The sequence below is a fragment of the Falco naumanni genome, chromosome 10 (genome assembly GCF_017639655.2).
Source record: "Falco naumanni isolate bFalNau1 chromosome 10, bFalNau1.pat, whole genome shotgun sequence".
In the NCBI taxonomy this organism is placed as follows: Eukaryota; Metazoa; Chordata; class Aves; order Falconiformes; family Falconidae; genus Falco; species Falco naumanni.
The window spans coordinates 24,089,210-24,112,694 of NC_054063.1; the positions used below are offsets into that span (position 1 = coordinate 24,089,210).

Here is a 23,485-nt window from a genome sequence, read left to right on the forward strand (position 1 = left end):
GGGCTCTTCTGTTCTCTCAGGCTTTACACAGTGGCAGGATACCATGAAGGAGAACAGGGCAGGATTTAAGTGGATCTGTGGCTTCTTAAGAGCTTTTCAGGTCAAAACAACTCGTGTGTGTGTCAGGGGCTGTCTATACCTTTATGAGGCACAAAAGGACAGGAAAAGTTGAGGGTAACTTGCATTCTGCTAAATTATCTTCAGCATCATTTTCATACCACTGAGTTTCATGTTGTTTTTTTCAGAGCACATTGAGAAGATTAGTGGGCTCTGCAGTCCTTGAAGATATTTTCTTGATTGCATGACAGATGAGGTTTTAAAATTCCTTTAGTGGCTATTTCTCCTTTTGAAATGTAATCCCAAACTTTTGCTCCTCCCAGCCCCACACTAAATTGTACAATTGCCAAATGAAGAGGGAAAGCGAATGCTGGGACAGCGAGTCCTGGGAGCCCCCAGGGCAGGCTCCAGCAGCGAGAGCCACCAGCCAGGGCTGCTCCTTGGCGCAGCCAGGCTCTGCTTGCTGCCCAGCTGTGCCAGCTGTGCCCACCATGCCAGCTGTGCCAGCCAAACCATCCACACTACTCATACCAGCCATGCTATGCGTGCCAGCTGTGCCTGCTGTGTCAGCTCTGCCAGCCAAGACATCCATGCCACCCATACCAGCCATGCTAACCATGCCAGCTGTGCCCAGCTGTTCCAGCCAAACCATCCGTGCCAGCCATACCAGCCACACTATCCATGCCAGCTATGCCTGCCATGCCAGCTGTGCCAACCAAACCATCCACACCACCCATACCAGCCACGCTATCCATGACAGCTGTGCCTGCCATACCAGCCAAGGCATCCACGCCACTCATACCAGCCATGCTATCTATCCCAGCTGTGCCCAGCTGTTCCAGCCAAACCATCCGTGTCAGCCATACCAGCCACACTATCCGTGCCAGCTGTGCCTGCCGTGCCAGCCAAAGCATCCATGCCACCCATACCAACCATGCTATCCGTGCCAGCTGTGCCCAGCTGTGCCAGCCAAACCTTCCGTGCCAGCTGTGCCCGCCGTGCCAGCTGTGCCAGGCTCAGCAGCTCTCAGCCAGCCAGGAGCTGCCACATCCCAAATCTAACAGCTCCCTCTGTTGGCATCAGTTCGAACCGATCAGGGAGGATGCAGAAAAGTTGGCCATGTATTTAATTTTTTTCAGCACCGTCTCCAGGTGGAAGGTGACCTGTCTGCAGGGCTGCATCCCACCCCACCGAAGACTTGCTTCATCTCTGTTAGTACTTTGGTATTGCACCATGCCTCCTGGTGCTGTACTGACCGCAGCTCTGCTCAAGACAACTTTTCAGTCATTTTTGCAAAGTAAGTGAGAAGATGTTGCTAGATGTCCTCCAAGGTCTGATGCACAAGTACACGCAGGGATGCCATGAAAACCTGCCAGCCCCGATACTCTCCCAGCACAGCCTCCCCGTCCTCTCGCACCAGCCCCAGGGGGTTAATCACATTAAATATACTTGAGCTCTGTCTGTCCCTTACTGATCACACAAAACAGCATCTCTGCATGCAAAGGAAAATCAGACAGTGTGCAAATGATTTGCTGCCTTTATTTTTTTAGGTCCTTCCATAACAAAAACTCAGCCAGAAGCTTTGGCAAGGTCGCTTAAAGAAGTCATAGTGCAGCTGTGTAAAATGGTTTCAGTACTTTCCCAAAGAGGTGCAAACCTAATGTAACCTAAGCCTCAAATGTACTTCAAATATTTAATTTATTAGGTAGTTTACAGAGAGAGAGAATCTGGACAGCCCAGCAAAGTGTTAGCTGGGCTTACAACGAAGGCACAGCCAGCAATGCCAACTTTCCTTTGAAGCTCTTAGTTCCCAAGTTCCCAGCCTGCAGAGCCAAGGGGTGGCCAAGCTGCATGGTTAGAACATGAGTGATCTACACTCATCAACTCTTCCACAAGAAACCATGCAACCAGCAAAGAGGACCAGCATCCACACCTAGTGCTCCTGACCTGCAACACTGAACGGCCAGGGAAGATGTAAAAAAATCCCAAACTCAAAAACAACCCCCCCACCACCTTTTTTAACCTATGTCGCTATAGAAAAGGCCATTCAAATAACCTGCTCAGACCGGGCAAGGGACAGGGCTGGCAGAGATGCCTGCACAGCCTCGGGCCCCTTTGGCAAGCCTGGGCTGCATTTGCTCAGCCTGTCCTCCCCATTTCACCCACTGATTTTAGGAGGCTTCCCGGCAGCATCTGCGTGTCCTGGTTCTGCAGCACCCCAGACACAGGCACCTATGGCAGCAACCAGCCTTTTAGAGAAAAAAGCACAAGAGAAAAAAATACTTTATCTCTCTGGCCCCCAGTCGGGCCACACTGATGCTATATTCTTTCCCAAAGACATCAGGCAGTTGCATCCTTATCTCTTAATACTGAGGAGTAACTCAGCTTAAGCTTAGTGGCACACATTAGTGTCTCTGCAATTAGAAGCCTGTCAGTATTTTCACTACAAACCCAGCTATTCAGAAACTTAACGCGGCTCCAGCGTATCTTCCAAGAAGAAATTTAGCCAAAACAAAAGGAGGAGCAGGGGACAATTATTTTTTTCAAGGACGATGAATCCGAACCTATAGCTTCGCTTCACAGCGAGGTCCCTTGGGAAATCTGCTCCCAAGGCTCATCTGAAGTTTTCTGGTAAGGGCTAGAGGAATCAAAGAGATCCTGCCAGGCTGCAAGCAAGGGGTGGGAGGAAAAGCGATGACTTGCTTCTATATGAAATGTCACATTTAAAATAGATCCTACAAAACCAGAAACTGGAGGCTGGTAAATCCTTCCCTTCTAGAAATATTGTGGGGTTTGGTGGGAGTACCACCCAAAATAAGCATGCAGAATCAGGCCTCAAGTCCATAAAATATAGAATTTGGTACTTAAATTTAAAAATATTTATAAATAACTTAAGACAATCAGGCTCAGAGGCGTGTACAGCTGAGTATTTCCCTCTGACACAGGGAACTGCAGGGATCCACACCCAGGACTATGGATCCTCAATGTACAAATTTGCTTTATACTTAACGTAGGAACAAGACCTGCCCCTTGCAGCCTCTTTGGAACATCTCCTGCGCCGCTCTGACAGCACGTGGAGGACACGTCTCACCGAGCAGAAAGCATCTGGGAGTCAGGTCCACAGCACAGAATACGACCGCTTCTTTCTATACATTCACAGCATATGGCAAAACAGCTCCCGGGGGATTCCTCAGCTGCACCTACACCGCAAGGTCAGCCCAGCAAAGCCTGGCCACGGGTGCCTGCGGCGTCCCTCTGCCCTCACTGGAGGTGACCCCCATCCCCACTCAGGGCTGGAGCAGATGCCCCAGGAGAGGAGGGAGCCCTGGAGCGCTGCCCTCCCGCCGGGATGGCCGCAGGGTTTGGGGCTCAGCTCAAGGGCGGTGCAGGCAGGACTGACACAACCTCGCGGCCCTGGGTCCACAGCGGGCGCCCAGCCAGAGGACCTGCCCCGAATCCATCTCACAACTTGTACACCTGGCATGTACCGGCCGAGCAGACTGCAAAATGAAGGCACGCACGGGAGGGTTAAGGTCAGAGGTACGTTCGTTTGGATTATTCCTTTTGTGTAGTTCAGAGGACACGTGTGGCGGGGCAGCTCGAGAGCCAGGACCCTCCCTGTGGTCCAGGACAGCAGAGCATGGAGGGACCTGCCGCTGGCACAGCAAGGAACCGCTCCAGGGCAGAGCACACAAACCGCGGCAGCCTGCGGAGACAAGCCGGGTACGCTGCTTTGGCCACATGGGTCTGTCCACTAGACATGGACTGGGGCACACGGGCCGTATCCTCAGTGGAGATGTCGAGCTGGATGGCTCTGGCAGGCCATCAGCTATGCCCTGAGCAAAAAATGAACTCTCTATTTCTTTTCTCCCATGGGTTTCATCCAGACCCATTATAGGCTTGGTCTCAGTATATTTTTTCCTGTTAAACACCTAAAAAAAAAAAAAAAAAGAAATGTTCTTTGGCACTTGTGCAACAATGACACATAGATGTGACGCTCCCCTGTCCTTCAGCTGCTTGCTGGAGTCATCTCTAGAGATCCATGTATGCAGAGTCTGTGTCCACCCTCTGGGCCTCTCCGAACACAAGGAACGCACAGAGGCCAATGCTGTTAACAGCAGCCACCAGGTTGAAAACAGCAATCCAGGAGCCAGTTGTTTCAATCAGGTAGCCAGCCAAGTACACGCAAATGACACCTGGGACAGGAGAGAAGAGAAATGCAAAGGCTCTGGGGTCGGATCCTGCCCGCCTGCGAGGAGAGGGCTCCCCAGGGAAGGATGAGCTGCAGGAAGGCACCTTACCTAGGAGGGCTCCACCTGTATTCCCAACACCTGTAAAGAAAAGAAATTGCATATTCCAAAAAAAAAGGTGCAAGCAGCTTCATCCGAGCCAAACGCCTTGCTGATGGCAGGGAGAAGTGACACAGCCCCATCCCACCGCCCGGCACAGGGAAGCATCCCATCTCCCGGCACAGGGAAGCATCCCACCGCCCGGCACAGGGAAGCATCCCACCGCCCGGCACAGGGAAGCATCCCACCGCCCGGCACAGGGAAGCATCCCACCGCCCGGCACAGGGAAGCATCCCATCTCCCGGCACAGGGAAGCATCCCACCGCCCGGCACAGGGAAGCATCCCACCGCCCGGCACAGGGAAGCATCCCACCGCCCGGCACAGGGAAGCATCCCATCTCCCGGCACAGGGAAGCATCCCACCGCCTGGCACAGGGAAGCATCCCACCACCCGGCACAGGGAAGCATCCCACCGCCCGGCACAGGGAAGCATCCCACCGCCCGGCACAGGGAAGCATCCCATCTCCCGGCACAGGGAAGCATCCCACCGCCTGGCACAGGGAAGCATCTCACCGCCCAGCACAGGGAAGCATCCCACCGCCCGGCACAGGGAAGCATCCCACCGCCCGGCACAGGGAAGCATCCCACCGCCCGGCAGGCACGCTGGCACAGGCGCTGCCCGCAGGGATCACCACACAGACAGAGCAGGCATGCCACGGAGCTGCTCCTGCTCAGACCTTACTGACAACTGCATCCCCCCCAACACCAGCACAACTCAACCCCCCCAGGACCCTTACCGAACAGTAAGCCAGCACACGAGGGGGCCAGGTCCTGCACGTTTACTGAAATGCCGCTAGTGGGAAACAAGAGAGGGCAAAAGGGCCGTTTCAATGGAGCGTGACTGCTTTCACATCATTTACACAGCGTTTAGTTTGTCCAACAGAAGGAAGGGGTCCTAGACCAGAAATGGCACTGGCAGGAGGAAGGAGGGAAGAGACAGAGTGAAGCAGCACAGGAGAGTACCAGGAGGAAAACAGATTCAACTCAAAGCGTTCAGAGGGGCCAAAATCCAACTTCCAGCTCCCTACTACCTGCCGGAGCGAGCCCCTCCCCCTGCTAGAGGTTTGCTGGATCATTTCCAACCCAGTGGGCACCAAACTCCACCGGCCCCACAGGGACCACCACACGATGCTCAGACGAGTGCCAGTTCTTTCTCGCACAGTCAGGACGGAGGCAGCCGCCCCCGAGACCCCCGAGCGCCAAGCGTGGGCTGAGGGCTGAGGGCACAGCTGGTGCCGCTGCCATTCCCGTTACCTGTGGTTAAAGGTCTGAAGCCCCACAGAGGCGGAGGCGAACACTATCGCTTTGCAGAAGCTGGAGGTCTGGCCCAGGCACAAAGCAAAAATGCTCGAGACGCCGGAGCCAATGACCTGGAAGAAAGGGAAAATTAAATAGCATAGCACATTTTCTGTAAGGGAGAAAGCAACTCCTTTCACGGACAGACTGTTCCCTCTGACAATGGCAAGAGCTCAGGTGCACCAGGTGCTTCTCGAGCCTTTTTCCCTGGTGTCCTGCCCTTCTGTGTCAGAGGTCTGTCTGGAGGGGTGTGATGCTGCGGAGCAGAGAGGATACGCTGTGCTCTCACCCAGCATTTCTATTTCTGGTCAACCTTGCACGGCTATTCCTCAGTATCTAAGGGGTCACTTGGAGTGACAGCGCATGGCTGGCCCTTGCCAACCAGAAAACCTCTTCAGGGCACTCACAGACCTCTGTGCTCCATGTTACCATTGGTCCACGCTCTGTTCCTCAGATGGGGTTTTCCCCGGGATTTCATTTCCCATACACGCCGACCACCAATCGATCTGCAAAGCTAGAAAACCTGTCCTCTCCACCCGTAACCACCAGCCCAGCTCCCCGAGAGGTCTCATCTGCCATGTAAGCAGAGCTCAGCAGGTAACTGGGTGCCTCTCCTGTGGCTTCAGCTCTCTCACCTGCATGAACTTACGAATGGTGATGGTTTTGTACCCTGGAAGAGAAAGGGAGAGCTGGAGTTAAGCATTGCTCACGAGGTCTCCTTGTTCTCCAGCCAGGAGACCACAGGGTAAGTGGATTTCAGATGGCCAGATTTCAGATGGCCAGGTTTCATCTGCAGGTGGATATTGTGACTGAGATCAAAGGCAGCCCCAAACACATGGATGGATTTGGACCCTGGAGTATTTGTTCTGCTTTCCTATCAGAACCTCACATTGTCTATTTGCTGGGTCTTCTCCCTACCAACAAGCCCACCTCCTCCCACCCAGGTCCTCTTTCCACATCACATAAAATAAGAGCTGAGGAAAAGTCAAGAGAGCTCTTACCCTGGTTGATTAAATGATCGGACAGAAATCCACTGAACAAGCTTGTTGGAATTGCAACCAGCCAGGGGACTACATTAAACACCCAGCCCTGAAAGGGAGCAAAAATCAAGAGAGGTTTGCTGTCAGAACTCAGTTTGTTTGCAAGTATTTTATCTGATAGTCTGTGATATCTGTAGAAAGAAAAAAAAATGAAGTGATCAGGACTTTTTTGCAGGATCTCCACCCACTTTGCAATGCAAGCTCTCAGCTACACCCTGCACCACTCCAGTCAGTAGGGTGGCAGGTGCATCACAGGGCTGTGGCATTCGTAGGATTGCTGTCTTTGCTTATGCCCTGGTGACCCTGCATCCAGGGGAGAGGCAGAAAGCTCTCTCTGCTCTGGAAAGAGGGATTAAACATGGCAAAGTTTACTGTCCAGCAAGGTGATGTGGCAGAGAGCCACAGAGCCCTGGAAAGTGAGCTGTAGATTTTACTCTGCCCTGTGGGTCATCAGTAAAGCTGCCGGCAAAATTTCCAACATCAGCTTCAGCCTCATTAGCAGCGTTACTGTGAAGCGGAGGGAACATAGCAGGATTTTCTAATGCCAGGATTAGGTAACATTACGGGTAGCAGCATACTTTGGCCTATTTCCAATAAGCGAGCTACGCTACAGTTGTAATCACAGATGATTACCGGTCATCTGGATTACAGCTGCTCAGAGGCATTTTGTTGCCCAGATCCCACAAGGAGCTGAAATCAGTGTGGGTTGAGCTGGGCTTCATCTCAGCTGGCTGAACCTACTCATCCATCCATCGTCCCCCACATCTCCCCCCTTCGCCCAGAGCCCATCACTCCACGGAGGCATCCCTCCCTCGCCTGGCTTCAGGATGCGTGGGAGGGCTGGATAATCTTGGGTTTCAATAATCCTGTTTCAGCTGCTCCTGGAAATCATACTAGGGTCCATCTGCATCTTTCAGTGCCTTGAAATGCTGGGTCTTGGCCACCTTTGGAAATGGTACCCCGTAGGGTTTGTGGGGTAGTGTCTCTGGTGTCTATTAACACCAGCTGGGGTTGCTCAGCGTGTCAATCCCAACACACGAACTGCCCCTGTCTCATCCCCACAGCCCATCACCCTGAGCAGCATGAGCCAAACCCCTCCATCACCCCCATCTCTAAAGCCCTCCATCACCCCCATCCCCAAAGACCTCCACCACCCCGTCCAGGCGGGCTGCAGGCAGCTGCTCGGGCAGTGGTGAAGGCAGCTCAACTTCAAAAAGGAACTCTGACCAGTAGGTGACATAGGTTCCCCACACTAAGAACTATCATCCATCCTTTAAAATCAAGCATCCTCAAGCCTCATTTTATTAAAACGTATGAAGCGATTATCAGATGCAAGAACGCCACATAGAGCATCTTACATAAGGGCACCACGATAAAATGCTTAACAGATGGTAAATTACTGCTGCACAAGCACATTACTCGAGGTGCACAGATCTTGTCACAACAATATGTTTGCCGGTTTAATACATGATTTTAATATAAATATCAAGTATGCCATAAAGCATCTTATACATGTAATGTGAAAAAACATTTGTTAGCAGCTCTGGAAATTACAAAAACCTAACAGAGCCGTTGTGGAAAAGATTGTCTGAGTTTCTGAGAACAAGATCAAAATACCAAATCTCAGCCCAGAAGAGTATTATTGCCTAGGTTTCTGAAAAATGGGAACATATTTGTGCTGAGGAGAGGGAAGCTTTTATAGTATTCTTGAATTGCACGCTATTAATGGCAATTATAATTTTCACAGGCAGGTCTGAGCTATATAATGTCAGTACAGCTAAAAAAAACATGAAAACCCAGGAGTGAATGGCGGTTGTTTACAACAGCGTAATGTCATGAGCTCTGTGCCACTCAAAACCCACCCTTTCTTCAGAAAACAAGAGGTAAAAACCAAAGACGACCCTCTCTTCCCTGCCTGGGAGGTGCCTCAGCTCTGCCTCACTTCAGCATCCCTAAACAAGCAACTAGACACCTGGAGGGAGGATGCTCACATCTCCAGATGTATGCGCAGGGTAACAGCTCCTAACGCCACAAGGAAACCTCCCAGCTCCCCCTGCCCCCCAACCTGCTCTCCCCAAATCCCCCTGCCGTCACCTTCCTCCCTAACCCACCCCTTGGCAGGTACCCAGCATGGTGACCGGCAACGCCTGTGTCTCAGAGCCAACTTACCTTTGACTCGGGGAAAGTTTCCTTAAAAAAAGTTGGCAGCCAGGAGAGGAGGGTGAAAAACGTGCTGGCCGTAGAAAGCTGAGCGACGATGACAGCCCTGAAAATACACAGCAGAGAGGAAACAATCAGGAACGACATGTCACACTGGGTGGGACACGGGCACTCCAGCAACCCAATGTTTCAGTTCCTGGTCTCTAAAGAAATCTCTCACAGCGCTAGAACTACTTCCTGAGATTTTTTTCACGGATAACTACTCCTTTTGGCTCGCCACTTGCAGCATCACTCATTGGCTGCCCTCATTGCACAGCGCCGGAGCAGGTGCCCGATGGTTCAGGCGAGGTTAACTGCAGCCACCGTTGTGCAAGTGCAATTCCCACCAGTCCCATCCAGCGCTGCAAGGGCTGTCCTGCTCCAGGAGGTCTTGATTAGGGTTTTCTAGGGATTTGTTATCAGCAGATGCTCCGTGGTTATTCAAGGCAGGAACGGGCTTGCTGCCCTGCAGCCCCACTGCCCTCCTCCCCATCTTAAAGCGGCACTTGGGAACATGCTTGGATGAGCTTCAGTACCTCATGCGGCATCCCAAAGAAAACCCAGCTATTAAAAAGCTGTTTTGCCAGCAATGAGAACACAGCCTGTGCCAGCCAGTGCCCCTGAGCAGCACTTCTTAGGAGCTCATTAGAAGCAGCATTTCTAACAAGACCAGTGGAGAATATCATGCCGGAGGAGCGCACGACTCACCCAGGGAATAGCCTGTGAGGGCAAGAGACTCGCCAGTAACATTTAAGCCTGACATTCCTCCAGACAAAACATAAACCACCTTTTGTCAAGCTTATCTTTTTAGTTCTTACACACATATATATATATAATATATATTTTATTATTGTGTATATATATATAATACATATATTATGTGTATATATGTATATTATTGTATTTTTTATATATACATATTGTACACAGAAGGGATTAGAAAACCTGATCACATTTCCCAAACACATAAATAAATGGACAAGATACACACAAGCAGAAGAAATAAGCACAGAGAGGAGAAAAAGCCCCTGGATGGAGGGTGCTCCCCAGCCCTGCCGGTGCTCGGGGCCACCGCCGCTGCCTACCATATAGGTGCCTTCTTAAACAGCTGCTTCCAGGGAACTTTGGTCTGCTTGGATATCGAGAGGCCTTTCATTAAATAGTCTACAGGGATGATGAGGTCTGCAGGGAAGAAAACAGACAAAGGCAAGCTTGGATCCGTAACTTGCTGTACAGTCCTGGGGGACTGCTATACAGCTACCTCTCATCTCCTTCTAACCCTTGTGTTTTGGCTATACCACCACTGAATGCTCAGGAAAACACCTTATTACATTGGCCAAAATATTTCCACTGTACCCACTGACTTCTCCATCCATCCACCTTTGCCCGTATGTTGCATCTCCCGTTATAATTACACAAAAATCCCTTGGGCAGGGACCGGGTTTGCACGTTGTGCAGTACCAGGTACCAGGCTCATGACGAGCCGAGCTCCAACATACCACGCTCACACTCATAATGCTGCAGTCAGGTGTAATGGTTTGCCCGTGTGGGGAATTACTCCCAGACAGTTATTTGGGAAGAGATATTCTGGATTAACTGGTTTTTAAAAGCTCTCTGTGTAGATGCTCTTAGTTTGGAATAAGTATCTTGTCCTGCTTTAGCTTAATCCACTTTGAAGATCATGCTCTGTTTGGTGTTTTCACTGGTGCTTAAGAGTACTGAGGAGCCAGATCAGGCTCTCGTCAGCAATGCAATGCAGCTTGGGACTTGAAATCAGAAATCAGCAATGCAAGAGCTCAAAACCCTGTTTCTGGGTACAGCATCTTGGCAGGGAGACAGCGTGTATTATAGAAGACATCCGAACAAAAGGTGTTCCTGTAAAATGGGGCATGCTCCTGAAAATCCGGGGGGTCTGCAGAAGGTAACGGAGAGGCACCACTCGTGCCCTGCAGCCCTGGAGCGCTGGCAGCCCGAGGGATGAAGGCAGCTGGACTTACCTTTCTCGCTCAGGAGGTACTTGCAGGTGCAGTAAACCCAGAGCAGAGTGAGAAAACCAGAGAAGTAGAAAACACTCTCCCAGCCGTACCAGTCCAGGAGGAGAGATCCTACACCGCCGATCACCAGCGTCCTGGGGGGGAAACCACGCTCGGATTTATAGGTCTGGCTAAGAGCGGTCAGGCTGCATGCATCAGTGGGAGATGAGATGCTCCTGCGGTGGATGCTGCCTGTCACTAAATGCACCTCAAAGAGCCACCAGTCGCTGTGTGTGCAGGCACTGCCCACCTGCCCACTCACCCCTCAACTCTGCAACCTGCCCTGTTCCCTGCAGGGCATCTCGTGCCGGATCTTCAGCTGGACAGAGGGACCAGCGAAGGGACCCCACGCTCACCTGCCCTGCACCGAAACGTGTTCGGCCGGGAAAGAAAATGGGGTTGCTGGTGTGCAGAAAGTAACTCAGAGAATGTATAAATCAGCAAAAGAAATGAGTACACTGGAAAACTAAGTGATTAAAGACAGTAATACTTCTCTTTGGCTTTTAAGCCACCCTTGCATTGAGAAAGGAAATTCTCATCCAGAATAGCGGAGATGGGGAAGTTATATTATCCCCATCTATCAGAGAGGAGAGATGACCGGGCTCAGGCTGACCCTTGCTCTTCCTACTGAATCAGGCTGTTTCCCACAGCAATTAAATGTTGCAAACACTCTTCAAAGTCTGGCTTGAAAAGAAAGAAAACAAAACTACGCAAAACCTTGACATGCATGACAGCAACTGCCTGAGGCTTCTTCAGCTGCAGCCAGGATCCTCAAGGACCCAGGGATCCATGTGTACTTTGGGCTGCGAGTTTTGCCTCCAACTGTTTAATGGCATTTCATCACGTGTGATGTCCAGAGACTGCCGCTTGCTGCTCTTTTTAAACTTACCCAAACTGTGAGCCGGTCCCCACCGTGCTGTAGGTGAAGGCTCGCTCGCTCTCCCGGACCTTCTGGGACAGCAGGCTGGCCAGGGATGGGAAATACACCCCTGTAAGCAACGGGAGCAGACAGGGAGCAGTCAGGCTCCTGCACCCTCAGGAGTGAAGCAAAAGCTAATTTAAAAGATCCAACAGGAGCTAAACACCGAGACAAAGCAACGATACCTTTGGTGAAAATCAAAACAGGGATATAAAATAAAATGAGTGAATCCACCACCAGGAAAGGTGTGTTTGTGCCTTCTCCGTAATCCTGCTCCATCGCCACTGCTGCTACTCTAAGTCCATCAGTGCCAATGCACTTATCCCAGCAGTTCCCCAGCTCAGCAAGAGGGAAGGAAGATCACCCCAGATTATCCAAAAGTTTTGGCAAGGACCAATTTTCCCCAAGTGCTTTGAGGGAGTTTTAAAATGTGGAAAATCAAACAGCAACAGTGATGATTTCAGAAGCCAGCAGCCCTTGTCTGGCAGAGATTCCTACAGGGGAACGATTTGTCAGCGACTTTCTCTAGATGTGTCACTCTTTTTCCCCGCAGAAGCTCTGGCTGCAGAGGCAGTTTTGAGGCAGCGGGGTGCTCGAACATGCAGGAGATGGGTTCACGCACTGCGAAGCCCGTGAGCTGCAGCCGAGTTTAGTGCACAGGAGCCCCTGTGCTGGGAAGCCCCTGGGTGGGCAGGCACAGAGACGTGCTCAGGACAGGGGTCTCACCTTGCAGCAGCCCCATGAGGAACCTGGAGCAGGTCATAAAAACGAGGTGTGCAGAAGTGACATGGGTGAGCAGCGGAGTGAGGACCGTGAGGAACCCCCAGGCTGATGCCGAGAGGAGGAGGACCTTCTCACCACCTATTCTGGAAGACAGAAAACATGTTATCAAAAAACACAGGGAGGGTGAAAGGGCAAAGCCCGCCAGTCGAGACTCAAGTGGTCTTCCCAGTTTAGCCCGTTTTTAAGAGCAACCCTTCAGTCACACTTGTTCCTCTCTCACAAACGCCTCTAGCTCCCTGGGCTGGACTCTGACCTCCTCCCTTCCCACCTGCTGCTGCCCTGGAGCAGCATCCCACAGGCATCACTCTCACCGGGACACTGGCCACCAGCACCTATCCCACCCCATCCCCCAGGACACCACCACACCGATGCGCTCAGGTCTCCAACAGCGGGGAAGCCCAAGCTGCTGTCACCGTTCTGCTTTTCTTAACCAGTGCTGGTGTTTACCCTTCCATCTGCTTTTTTGCTCTGCCTGTTAACATTTGGGTTTTTGCAGACATTTGCTTGGAAACTATTAAGGAACATAATGAAACAGCACAGTGCACTGCATGGATAATGTACTCCTTCCAGGCATGTGTTCCTCACCAAGGATTTCATAGGAAAGCCCTCCTCACTAAAAATAGGGTGGCTGGGGAAAGGAATTCGAGCAGGTAATTACTCAGATCTTTCCTTACTGCTAGCTGGGGAAGTTGCTTTTTAATTGATATGATAAAATGGAGACACTTAGTTTTCCCAGACATGACGGAAACCCTGATGGTGGCTTGCTTGTGAAAAGATTGCATGAGAATATAGGGTGGAAAAAGGAGGTGCTGAATGGAAAACAGAGATAGACTGTGCAGATCAGATTGAAAAAAGCTGTATTCTTTGCAAAAAGGAAATAATTTCTTCTTGTGGCAGTTATAAACCCTCCCAAATGGCTGTCCAGCACTGCTGGGATTAAACTGTTAATGGACAAATGACGCTCCTGGTGAGCAGCAGCTATGAACTATGCAAAGAGCATCAGCAGTTATCACTTCTCTAAAATAAGGTCTGTTTTACACCCACTATTTCTTTCACCAGCTTAATATGTAAGCTTGTGGGTTTGCTTTTATTATTCCAGTTACTGAACCCACCCTAAAAACAACCTCCATCGGAAAGATTATGCTGGTATAAAAGTGCTCTTTGCTGTTTCCAGGTGAAAAAACCCTGTGTCGGTCTAAGTGTCGGTTCACATGACTGCAGATCTCTCCTGGCAGCCAGTCTGCAGGAACTGCCGAGGCTGTAACGATGATGCTGGGGATTCTGCCTCTGCAAAATCCTTCAGAGCGTGCTGCCCTATAAGCACAGCAGCAATTTCAAGAGCCAGGAATCTAATCGGACAGTCACAACTAGGCACATCCTATCTGAATCAGCTACAGACCTTAGTGAGGCTGATGGAGAGACCTCAGCTGCTTTCAGAGCAGCCTGCAGTGCCCCATGGAGCTTCTCCCCACCACCACGCTCCACCCTTCCACCCATTCTGTCCCAGGGTGAAACCTGGCACAGCCACGGTCAAGGCTGGACCTGAGAGGTCAAAACCAAGCGAAGTGTCATTTAAAAAGCCTGAGCAGAGGAAAACATGAAAATAATTTCCAATACTGGTCACTGATATGTCCTCCAATAATCTGCGTCAAGCAGTAGCCCCAGAAGAAGCTGCTGAGCACTACGCCGGATTGCTTCTTGTCCCAGTCGAAGTAGGTGCTCAGGGCGACGGCGCAGATGGGCACGGTGACGCGGGTGCAGTACAGCAGGCACGTCCCCAGCAGCAGCATCACTGTCCAGACACGGGACTCGGGCCTGCAAGGATGGACAGGAAGATGGGGAAGGGCAGATGGAATGGTCTGCATGGGAGATCCATGCACGGCGAGACTGGTTTGCTTGCAAGCTGGGTGTATCTTGATAAAATAAAGGTCAGCGCAATCCCCCTGTGGCCCATGGTTCTGACACAGAGCGTTATCACATCTGGTGACTTCTATGAAGGATGCTAACTTTCATCCCGAGCACTAACTGAGCCCAGCAACAAAATAACATCTGTCCATGGGCTGCAGGGTGGGATGGGCTGCTTGGGCATCACTGACTGCGGATGGAGGGAAAGGTGGGGGGAAGCGTGGTATGCTTTCGTTTTTCCCAAACAAAAGCTTTAGAAACTGCTCTTTAAAAGTTAAGGATAACAAAGGAAAGGTCAATGCATGAAGCTGGAAGCATTTGCATGAGACACCCCGTCTTGGTAGCAAACATTTGTTATTTGGCATTCCTATCCATTCCTCACAGTGGTGGGTGGGTTACCCTTCCTAAATGGGAGGGAGAGGAGGAATTCTTTAGTGAGAGACAAGACACGATAGGGCTGAATAGCCCAGAGAGATGGGAAAAGTAACCCAGCCTGGTCTGATAAGAACTTTAAGATAATATCAGTAATAACATGTTAACAGAATGTATTTTTTCCATGCATGAGTACTCAGCCCCCAGGCAAAGCACTCCTGCAGAAGACACAGGCTGGCAATCAGTGGGAAGGCAATCTGCCCCTGCTCCCAGCCAGCAGGGCTTCTGGAGCACAGACCCCCCCCCTGCTGCAGGCTGCAGCCCCAGGTGTAGGTGAACCCCCACTAACGTCAGTCTGGGTCCCCCTTTATCTGTGAATTATGGAGTTAAAAGCTTAGTAAGAACACCCAGTATTTGTGTGATTTCTATTTGGTTATTTTTACACCCAGAGGCCAGAGCACCTCTGTGTTCCCACCTCTGTGCATCCCACACCCACCTTCCACACGGGAAACAACCAGGGTCATTTTTGATACCAAACTGAGCATTTATTTCTCCGTGCTGGAATGTGATAAATGTAGGTTAATCCCACACAGCACAAACCCGTCTGTAAACGTGTCAAATGGCCTGTCATGGAGGGAGGCAAAGGCACAATGGGAAACGGAACACGCCGGGCAGTTGTACACATCGGAGGGGAATTTATTGTTGTTTCCTGATGAGGCAGATAAGCAGCTCAGTGCCAACCTCTGGCAGGAGGAGCTGGCAGCGTTTCAGCTGGTGCTTTGAAGCTTGGAACCACCATCACTGAGCACATGTACAAACGTACGAAATAACACAGGAACTAGCAAACCTCATGTATTTTTGCTGGAGGAGTAAGTAACCAAGGGTTGACCTGCCTCAGCCTTTTGAACTGGCTGATAAACACTTTCAGACACCCTCCTGCTCTTACATCGAGAGGAAGATGTGCAGCAATCAGATTTTCATTTGCTGCAAATTTGTGATCTGTTTTTTAATCTCTTGCCCCATCCAGCTCCGGGAGCAGCAGCTCCACTGCCTTCAGTTTGCCACGGCAAAGCGCAGCGAAACCAAAGGCTTCTGAATGCTGCATGTTGGGGTCAGACCAACCCAGCAGGATGACACAGGCAGGAGGTTTTGGGTATAAATCCCTCATCAGAGGCAGAGAGTGGGTGGCGGATAACTGTCGATGGAAAACGTCACGGAGAACCCGCATCAGAGGGATGCCTCAAGACAACCCAAGATCAGATGCTTGCAGCTATAAGCGACCGACCCACGCCTGCCTAACCAGTGCTTCTGCACCCACAGCAATGGGCTGTTGCCAGCCCAGGGCCATAATCTCTCCTATTACCTACAGCAGCATGGCACTGATTAATTTGAGCTACTGGACCTGCAACAATAGAGGTGACCAAGTAAAATGCAGCAGCCTGTGCCATGCATAGGGTTTTCCTATTATTTAGCCACGAAGACAGTTTTCTGAATTGTGCTTTTCACCCTGAAGCAAAGGGACACCTTTATGAACTTTCTCAATCTCTGGAGCGGGGCTGAGCTCTGCCTTCTCTCCCAGCAGTTATTCTGATGAGTTTAGCAGCATTTTCACGGGATATTATTAGACTGACAATTCTTCCTTGGCCCTAAATCCTGCATGGCTGTGCAAGGTGGAAGACAGAGAGGAAAAGACCAGTGCAGCTCAATGAACTGGGCTTTATTCTGTTTCTCTTTACAATATTGCCAAAGTTTGTTCCCTCCTGTGGGTGTTTGCAACTAGGAAAAGCAAAACCCACGTGCAGCAATGCCGGTGCCCAAGGAAGGTGCGGGGGGGAGCGCAGTTTGGTGGTACGGACTGAACCCCAAAAAGCAATGAGCAGGCTGCAGAGCCGCTCTGGCTGCAGGGCGGAGGGGCAGCAGGGGATGCTGTGGGCTCCCAGCCCTTTTTCTCACCCCGATGAGGCAAGCAGAGTGCCCCCAGCCTCTGTGCTGGGGGTACACAAGGAGATTTGGGGGTGGCAGGGGGAGGCTGCCGTGCCAGCAGTGCGGGGCTATCCAGGAACCAAGCCTGACCTGCGGGGAGCGGGGTGCACAGCGCCACGTGGCTCTGCAAAAGCAAGGCACCGTCCAAAGCCCAGCTCAGACACAGCATGGAAGGGTTTGCCAAGCACAGACGTGCTCCCAACAAGCCCCCTCCCCAGCTGATGTTTTGACAAAACTCCTCTGAATATTTTTCTCTTGACTCTTATTCTTTTTCAAAAGCACTAAATAAGTCTCTGAGTATATGACACAGTCTCAATGCTCTTTTTGATTACTACTCCATTCTATACATTTATATTCTTTTCCTATATATCTAAATGCATCAGTAGGGACTTACGCTCTAAACAAGTGGGAGTATGAAGGTGGCTTCAGACTACCACTTGCTCTGTAGGTAGTATATCCAGCAAGGAAAATCCACTCAAATAATATGAGCGTCAAATGTAATCACTAGCTGCCCACACCCACCTAAAAGCATGGCAAGAATTATTTCTCTGCAAGGACAATGATGTGCTTGCATCAGAGGAAAAAGCTTTGTAAATGCATTTGCTCCTAATTACAGTTATCACGGCGGCTGCCGATGAGTCAATGTTCTGCTCAGTGCAAAACAACAACAGCCAAGGTTACAGGAGAAACCTCGACCAGCACAAAGGGGAAGAACTACAGCTCTCCTTCAAAAACGAAGGACTAATGAGAAATCAAACAGTATTTTTTGTAGGTAACACCAGCCATCCGAGAAGCAGAGCTTTACCATCATAAACAAATTAAATCTAATAGCTTCCCTGATGAGGGAGGTACAGATAATCTCTGCTGGAGATAACCAACGTGAGTCAGAGTAAAGCACATCTAAACCTGAGGAAGTCACAGCCGCTGGTGTCATCAGTGCCACCATGCCCGTCTCACCCACCACGGGGACAGGCTGAGCATCTCCCCACAGCGCCATGCTGATCCCAGCTGAGCCCTGGCTCCGTGGGGCAGCGAGGGGGCAGCCACCTCCAAACCATCAGCAGGTGTATCACTGGAGGCTTGTCTCGAGCCACCTAATTGACTTAATTGGGTGGCGCATGCTGGTGGCAGCTCCTCGCCACCCACCCGCTCTCCGACCCACCATGCCTCGCTGCTTACAAGAAACGGGCACCGCAGGTGCATCCCCTTCTGCACATCACCGAGACCCCCTTTACTGAGCAAAGCAGCCATGCAGCTACAAAACACTTCCTATTTTGCAACCCTCCAACCACCACCCAGACAGACTATAATTAGCTCAAGCCCTAATGACTCTTCCTGGGCGGCTTTCTGTATGGCAGCAGCCCTAGATTTGAGCAGCCCTGCCTGATGTCCCTTGGTTTTCCTCTTCCAAATGGGGCCCTGGGCACTGGGTGGTCACAGTTTTGCTTCCAAGCATCCAGTCATTCCCCTGGGACCAGGCTCCCACCAGCCAAACGGGTCCCCTGCCCAGGGCACAGTGGTTAAGATTCATTTTCAAGGATGTCTGAGAGCCCCAAAGGGGCAAAACCAAGCCCGGCTGCCCCGCGGTGGCAGGCAAGCCATCAGCACAGGGTATCTTTATTTGCAGTGTGTTTTCCTGCTGGAGGAATTTCTCCGGTAGATGCCACAGAGCAAATATTTATCCAACTTTATTTCTCTTGACTTGCCTCCCTCCTTCTTCCCAGCCTGCAGGTCTGTCTGTTTGCAGACACTGCAGGTCACTGTTAAAATGGACTTGCTGGAGTTCAGGCTGTCAGGTCACAGCTCAGCACCCCCTTCAAGGCACCAGGCTGGACCATCAGGCAGTAACAGAGCTGTGCTGAGCTGCAAGGCTACAAACGGTCTGTTCCAGCAACAGCTCTTGGCCAGAAGCCATCTTCAGGGGTTGTGGGTGCTTCCCACAACTGGAACTGGAAGTGGAAGAACTGGGAGCTGCAGCTCCTGATGGGCTCTGGAGCTGCGGCCTGGCCAAGGTGGGCACAGGTATTGGCAGTGGGGCATACCGCCCACTCCCAGGGCATCTCCACCTCAGTTCCCTCCTCTAAAAGGAGACTAAAACCAGCTCTGTGTGAGATGCACAGTGGGTGCATCAGCTGGAGCCACCTCCGGCACCTCCAGCCCTCTCGCTCATCCCAGCCACCAGCGGCATACACTCGCCCGTTCCTGCAGAACCCCAGAGCAGGATGGGGACAAGCCCCCGTGATGGTACCAAGCTCCCAGCCATGCTGGAGGGCCACCAGCTCCAACCCAAGGGCACCCAAGAGCCCAAGCATGGGGCCATCTCCCAGGGGAACGTCCCCAGCATGGACAGCTGGTGCCTGTGGTCACCCCTGTGCCTGGCTGCCGGCCGCACCACAGCCTGGGGACCCTTCCCTCCTCCCCACCATTCCCAGCCTCATGGCAGCATCCCCCTTTGCAAACCTCTTGCCCAGCTTACCTGCCTATGGCTTTAATTCACAGTATTCTCCAACACAACCACAGTACAACTAACGTGGCGTAACCACAGCAGTCGTGCAGACACTCCTGTGCAAGGAGATAATACCCAGGAAGTTATTTTTAACCTGGTTTGACAGTCCTCTCACTTTTCTCTCCATGTTTTTCTCAACAGTTTCTCCTTTCCCTGAAAATCTAACACGCTTGTCAAGACAGAGGTTTGTTTTTTTCCCCCTTATTCCAGTTGATTTTGTCATGCTGCAGACCGGCTCCAAGCTAATGATTTGTCACTGTCGAAAGTAGCTTTGGGGTTTAGAGAAGGGTGGTGGTTTGTTTTTTTCAACCCACCAGCTAACAGCCAACAAGGGCTGCACAGAGGACACAGGGCTTTTTTTGCTGGGAAAGCTGCTGGTTTCCTGCCCGCCTCCGGTGCACAAGCTCCCTCCGCAGAGCCGCAGATGGCAACAGAGTGGTGTTCAGCAAACACGGCTCTGGGTTTATTCCCTCTCTTCATTTCTTGCTTTCAGCAAAAGCAAAGATGAAATTAGATTTCAGCAGCTCATATGAGCTGGAAATAGTTATTAAGTCCAGGTGGAGGCGGTGGGAAAACACAATAATGAAGTGCACACGTGCTTTGCACGCTGATCTAAGGGCATACGTGGATCAGCCAGGAGTGAAACGTCTGTCTTGTTTGTATTTTCTACATGAGAAAAGTTCTCAGCAAGGTCACAATTAAAACCAGGGTGTGGAACTTGTACAATAAAAAACCCAACTGCCAAAAAAAAAATTTTAAAAAGGGAACAAAAGCTGTAACGTGGTGTTGACAGAAGATCAGGGCATGGAACGCAGAAAAACAACGTGACCACTGGCTCCAGGCAAAGAGCACGGCCAGGTGACCGAGACCAGCTGGTGGCTGGTGGTACAGCTCCTTTTATCTCTAGGGCTTAAAGAAACTGCTGTAATGATCCCTTGACTTCAGGTGTAGCCAGAGGCAGGGAGATGCAGTGGTTTCAGGAGTCATTCGCTTCCCAGGACACACTGAATTTTCCATGTTGTATTTCTCTCCTGGAGGCATCGTTCAAAACATGAGCCCCATGCCTTCTGCTGGATCTGCCAGTGGCTTTGTGAGCAGCCTTCAGCAACTGGTTTCTCTTCTCGCTGGGTCTTCCCCCAGTTAAACCAGAGATGCTTAAAGACATCTATTGCCCAAGTGGTCCTGCTCCGGCAAGTTAAGATCTCCATTAAAAAGTGCTATCTAAATGTCCAGGCACACCACATAAACGGAAGCCCCAAACAGAAATACCCAAGTGTTGTTCTTGGAAGAGGAAGAGGAGATGTGTAATAATGGAGCCATTGGAGACCTGCAGAAAAATTCAGGAAAGGCAGCCGGAGAGGCAGGATAAAACGTAGGGCAAGAACAGTGGAAGAGGAAGGAAAAGCCAGCTGAGAAAAGGGAGGACAAAAGAAGAAGCAATATGAACAAAGACGGAAAAATAAACCTGCGAAGATAACTGTTTATCTCTCCTTGCACCGATGGCGCAGACAGGTCTTGGAAGGCTGCCTGGCCTGTCAGTTGTTGCAGCACCATAGGAGAGCCCATGCCACTTCCCCCACTTCCAAACCGTTGCCTCCGTGGCAATAGCTCATTACTTGGAAATGGTGAGAGCTATTTAGTTGCATATACTGTTCGAAAACTGTCTGCCAAATTGGCTTTAAACCACCCAACCAGGTATTGTATCTAACCCGACCAACTTGCTTGCATGATCTGGCCAGTTGCTCCCCCCTGGTGGCTCCCAACCGCCGCCAGTCCAGTTTGCTTTGGACCATGAAGCCTCCCCAGACAAGGGCTGGGACCACGCATGTGCATCTGCACCAAACAACCGGGACACGATCTCAGCTCTGTGAATTACAGCAATATAGACAATGATCTGATGGCAGTTATGGTTATCCTGCTGCTCTTTCGCATTTACTGGATTCTTTCAATTACTAGCAGCACTGAAGACGGTCAGAATGATTGCTTCAGAATACGTCTGTCTTCATCAACAGACTGTCCTCATCAGCAGTCGCTTTTGTTTTGGAAAGTGTTATCGATGGTTTGCATTTTTCGAAGAGATTTTGGAAACTGGAGTGTTCACTCTGGCCAAATGTATTAAATCTTTTTTTCTAGGGGAAAAAGACCTAAATGGAAACTTTGCTTTGTGAAAATCTGGCATGGGGTTCTTTCTCTCCCAGCGCTCCCATTTCACAAAGACTCAGGGAAAAGCTAGAAAAGGGGAGACAGAGAGAAGGGATTTTCCCAAGTGCTTTTGAGGGAAAGAATCTTCAAGTTTTAAGCGACCCTAGTGCCAGCGGTCTGCTTTTGAGACCTACCCCCTTACTCCTGAGCTGAGGGTGGGTTCGATTAGAGCTCCGTGTCTCTGACTGCGGGAAAAGTCCTCTCGGGATGGCAGACTGAGGCCGGCTCTCGGCCGGCCGCCACTGCAGCAAGCGACTGGCGATAAATCCCAGCTCATCCAGTGGCTAACTGCTGCGGGAAGGGGCAATCCCTCCCTTCGGCCGCACACTCCTGTGCGTTGGCACCGATGTCACCTCCACCCTCCTGAGCCCGGGCGAGCTCACCGCAGGTCACACCGGCCCGAAGGCAAAGGGGAGCGGGACCCCCGGGGCAGGCTGGTTACACCGAACCAGATTCCAACAGCGTGGGGGCAACACAGTGGAGTCCAGGGGCTACCAGGTTGGAAAAGCCTCTGACCATCACTTCCAGTTTGCAATCAGCGAGTCACCCCAGCTCAGGTGGGAGAAGTGGCAGACCCCGAGCTGGAGGTGCCGGGTGACTCTCGGTGGCCGAGGGGCAGCACTGTCCCAGGTGTCCCAGCGCGGACCCTGGCTCGGACCCTCTGCTCCACAAACTGAGCACCCCGCCTCTGCTTACACCCCGGCTGCTAAAAGCCGTCAGTTTGTGCTTAACAGTATTTTAATTACTTAACTTCAGGAACAGTTTGTGCTGTTCAGCCGCTGCCCAGCTACTATTCCAGACTTTATCCTAATGAATTGCAGTGAGCAGTACAAACATCCCTGCTGGCACATTTCGATAAGAACCCCGTAGCGGCGGTACCACGTTTAAATGACTGACCTCAGGCCAGCAAGAAGCTCGGGGGACTTTTCCCCGCCGTGTTCCACGGTAACCCCGCAACCTCCCCCCGCCCCGTCGCAGTGAGGCGGCGGGGACGGCCCCGGGCGCTGCCACCGCGTCCCCCGGCCCCCCGCACCGGCGGAGCGGAGAGCCGGGAGCGGCGGCCGCTGCCCGGCGGGGAGCACCGGGCGCCTCCGGGTAGCGGTTGGGACAGCCCGGCCCCCTCCAGCCCCACGCCGCATCTTTTCCAGGAGCAGCATCAGAGGGGGCCGCCGGCTGACCCTGCCCGAGCTGCGGCGGGGACCGGGGCCGGAGGGGACCGGCCGGGGGATGCCGGGCTGGGGGGGTCCCGAGCGAGCGCTGCGAGTAGGGGAGCAGCTTTCCCGGGAGCAGCTTTCCCGGGAGCGGGTCCAGCCTTACCTGGACCAGTACGGGTCCCCGCCGCCATCCCTCCTCATGCCGTCGAGCGGCGCGGCGCGGGGGCCGTGCTGGGCGCTGCACAGCGGCACATTCCTGCCGCCGCCCCCCGCGGCCATGCGGGCAGCCCTTCCGCCTCCGCCGGCTCACATCGCGGCGGCCGCCGGCTCCCTCCCCCCGCCGCGCCGCGGCCACGTGTCAGCGCCGCCCGCCGCGCCGTTCCGGGAAGTCCCGCCGCCCGCGGCGCACCGGGGCCGGGAGCCGACCTGGGGCAGCCTCGAACCAGCGGCCCCGGAGGGCGCATGGGGGGAAGGTGCCCGGCCGCCGCGGGAGCCTTCCCTCCATCCATCTCCCACACGCGTGTGGGGGTTTTTCCCTTTTTTTTTTCATTTCCCCCGTGAGTACTTCCAGCTCCCCGGCAAAATCCAGCGGGACTGACCCCCACCAGGGTCCCTCCTCTCCCTCTGGCACCCGGGAAGTGCAACACTTCTTGTGCTCTTGGTGAATTTCCAGCTTCTGTAGGTGTG

The 23,485-nt window shown here is 52.1% G+C and overlaps 1 protein-coding gene across 2 annotated transcripts; it reads right to left on the minus strand.

Moving 5' to 3' along the window:
• Positions 1-1,576: 1,576 nt before the first annotated feature.
• Positions 1,577-23,119, minus strand: SLC17A9 (solute carrier family 17 member 9). Of its 2 annotated transcripts, XM_040609253.1 has the most exons (14): positions 22,962-23,070; positions 19,413-20,851; positions 14,294-14,491; positions 12,620-12,759; positions 11,864-11,963; positions 10,939-11,069; positions 10,027-10,123; positions 8,912-9,008; positions 6,704-6,791; positions 6,338-6,372; positions 5,661-5,776; positions 5,144-5,199; positions 4,359-4,388; positions 1,577-4,253 (listed from the first exon to the last, which is right to left on the minus strand). In XM_040609253.1, the coding sequence occupies exons 3-14, from the start codon at positions 14,464-14,466 to the stop codon at positions 4,090-4,092; spliced, it is 1,227 nt and encodes a 408-aa protein (XP_040465187.1). In that variant the 5' UTR covers positions 14,467-14,491; positions 19,413-20,851; positions 22,962-23,070; the 3' UTR covers positions 1,577-4,089. The 2 variants fall into 2 exon arrangements, with proteins under 2 accessions (XP_040465187.1, XP_040465186.1); XM_040609252.1 differs by lacking the exon at positions 19,413-20,851 and having other exon boundaries at positions 22,962-23,119.
• Positions 23,120-23,485: the final 366 nt, after the last annotated feature.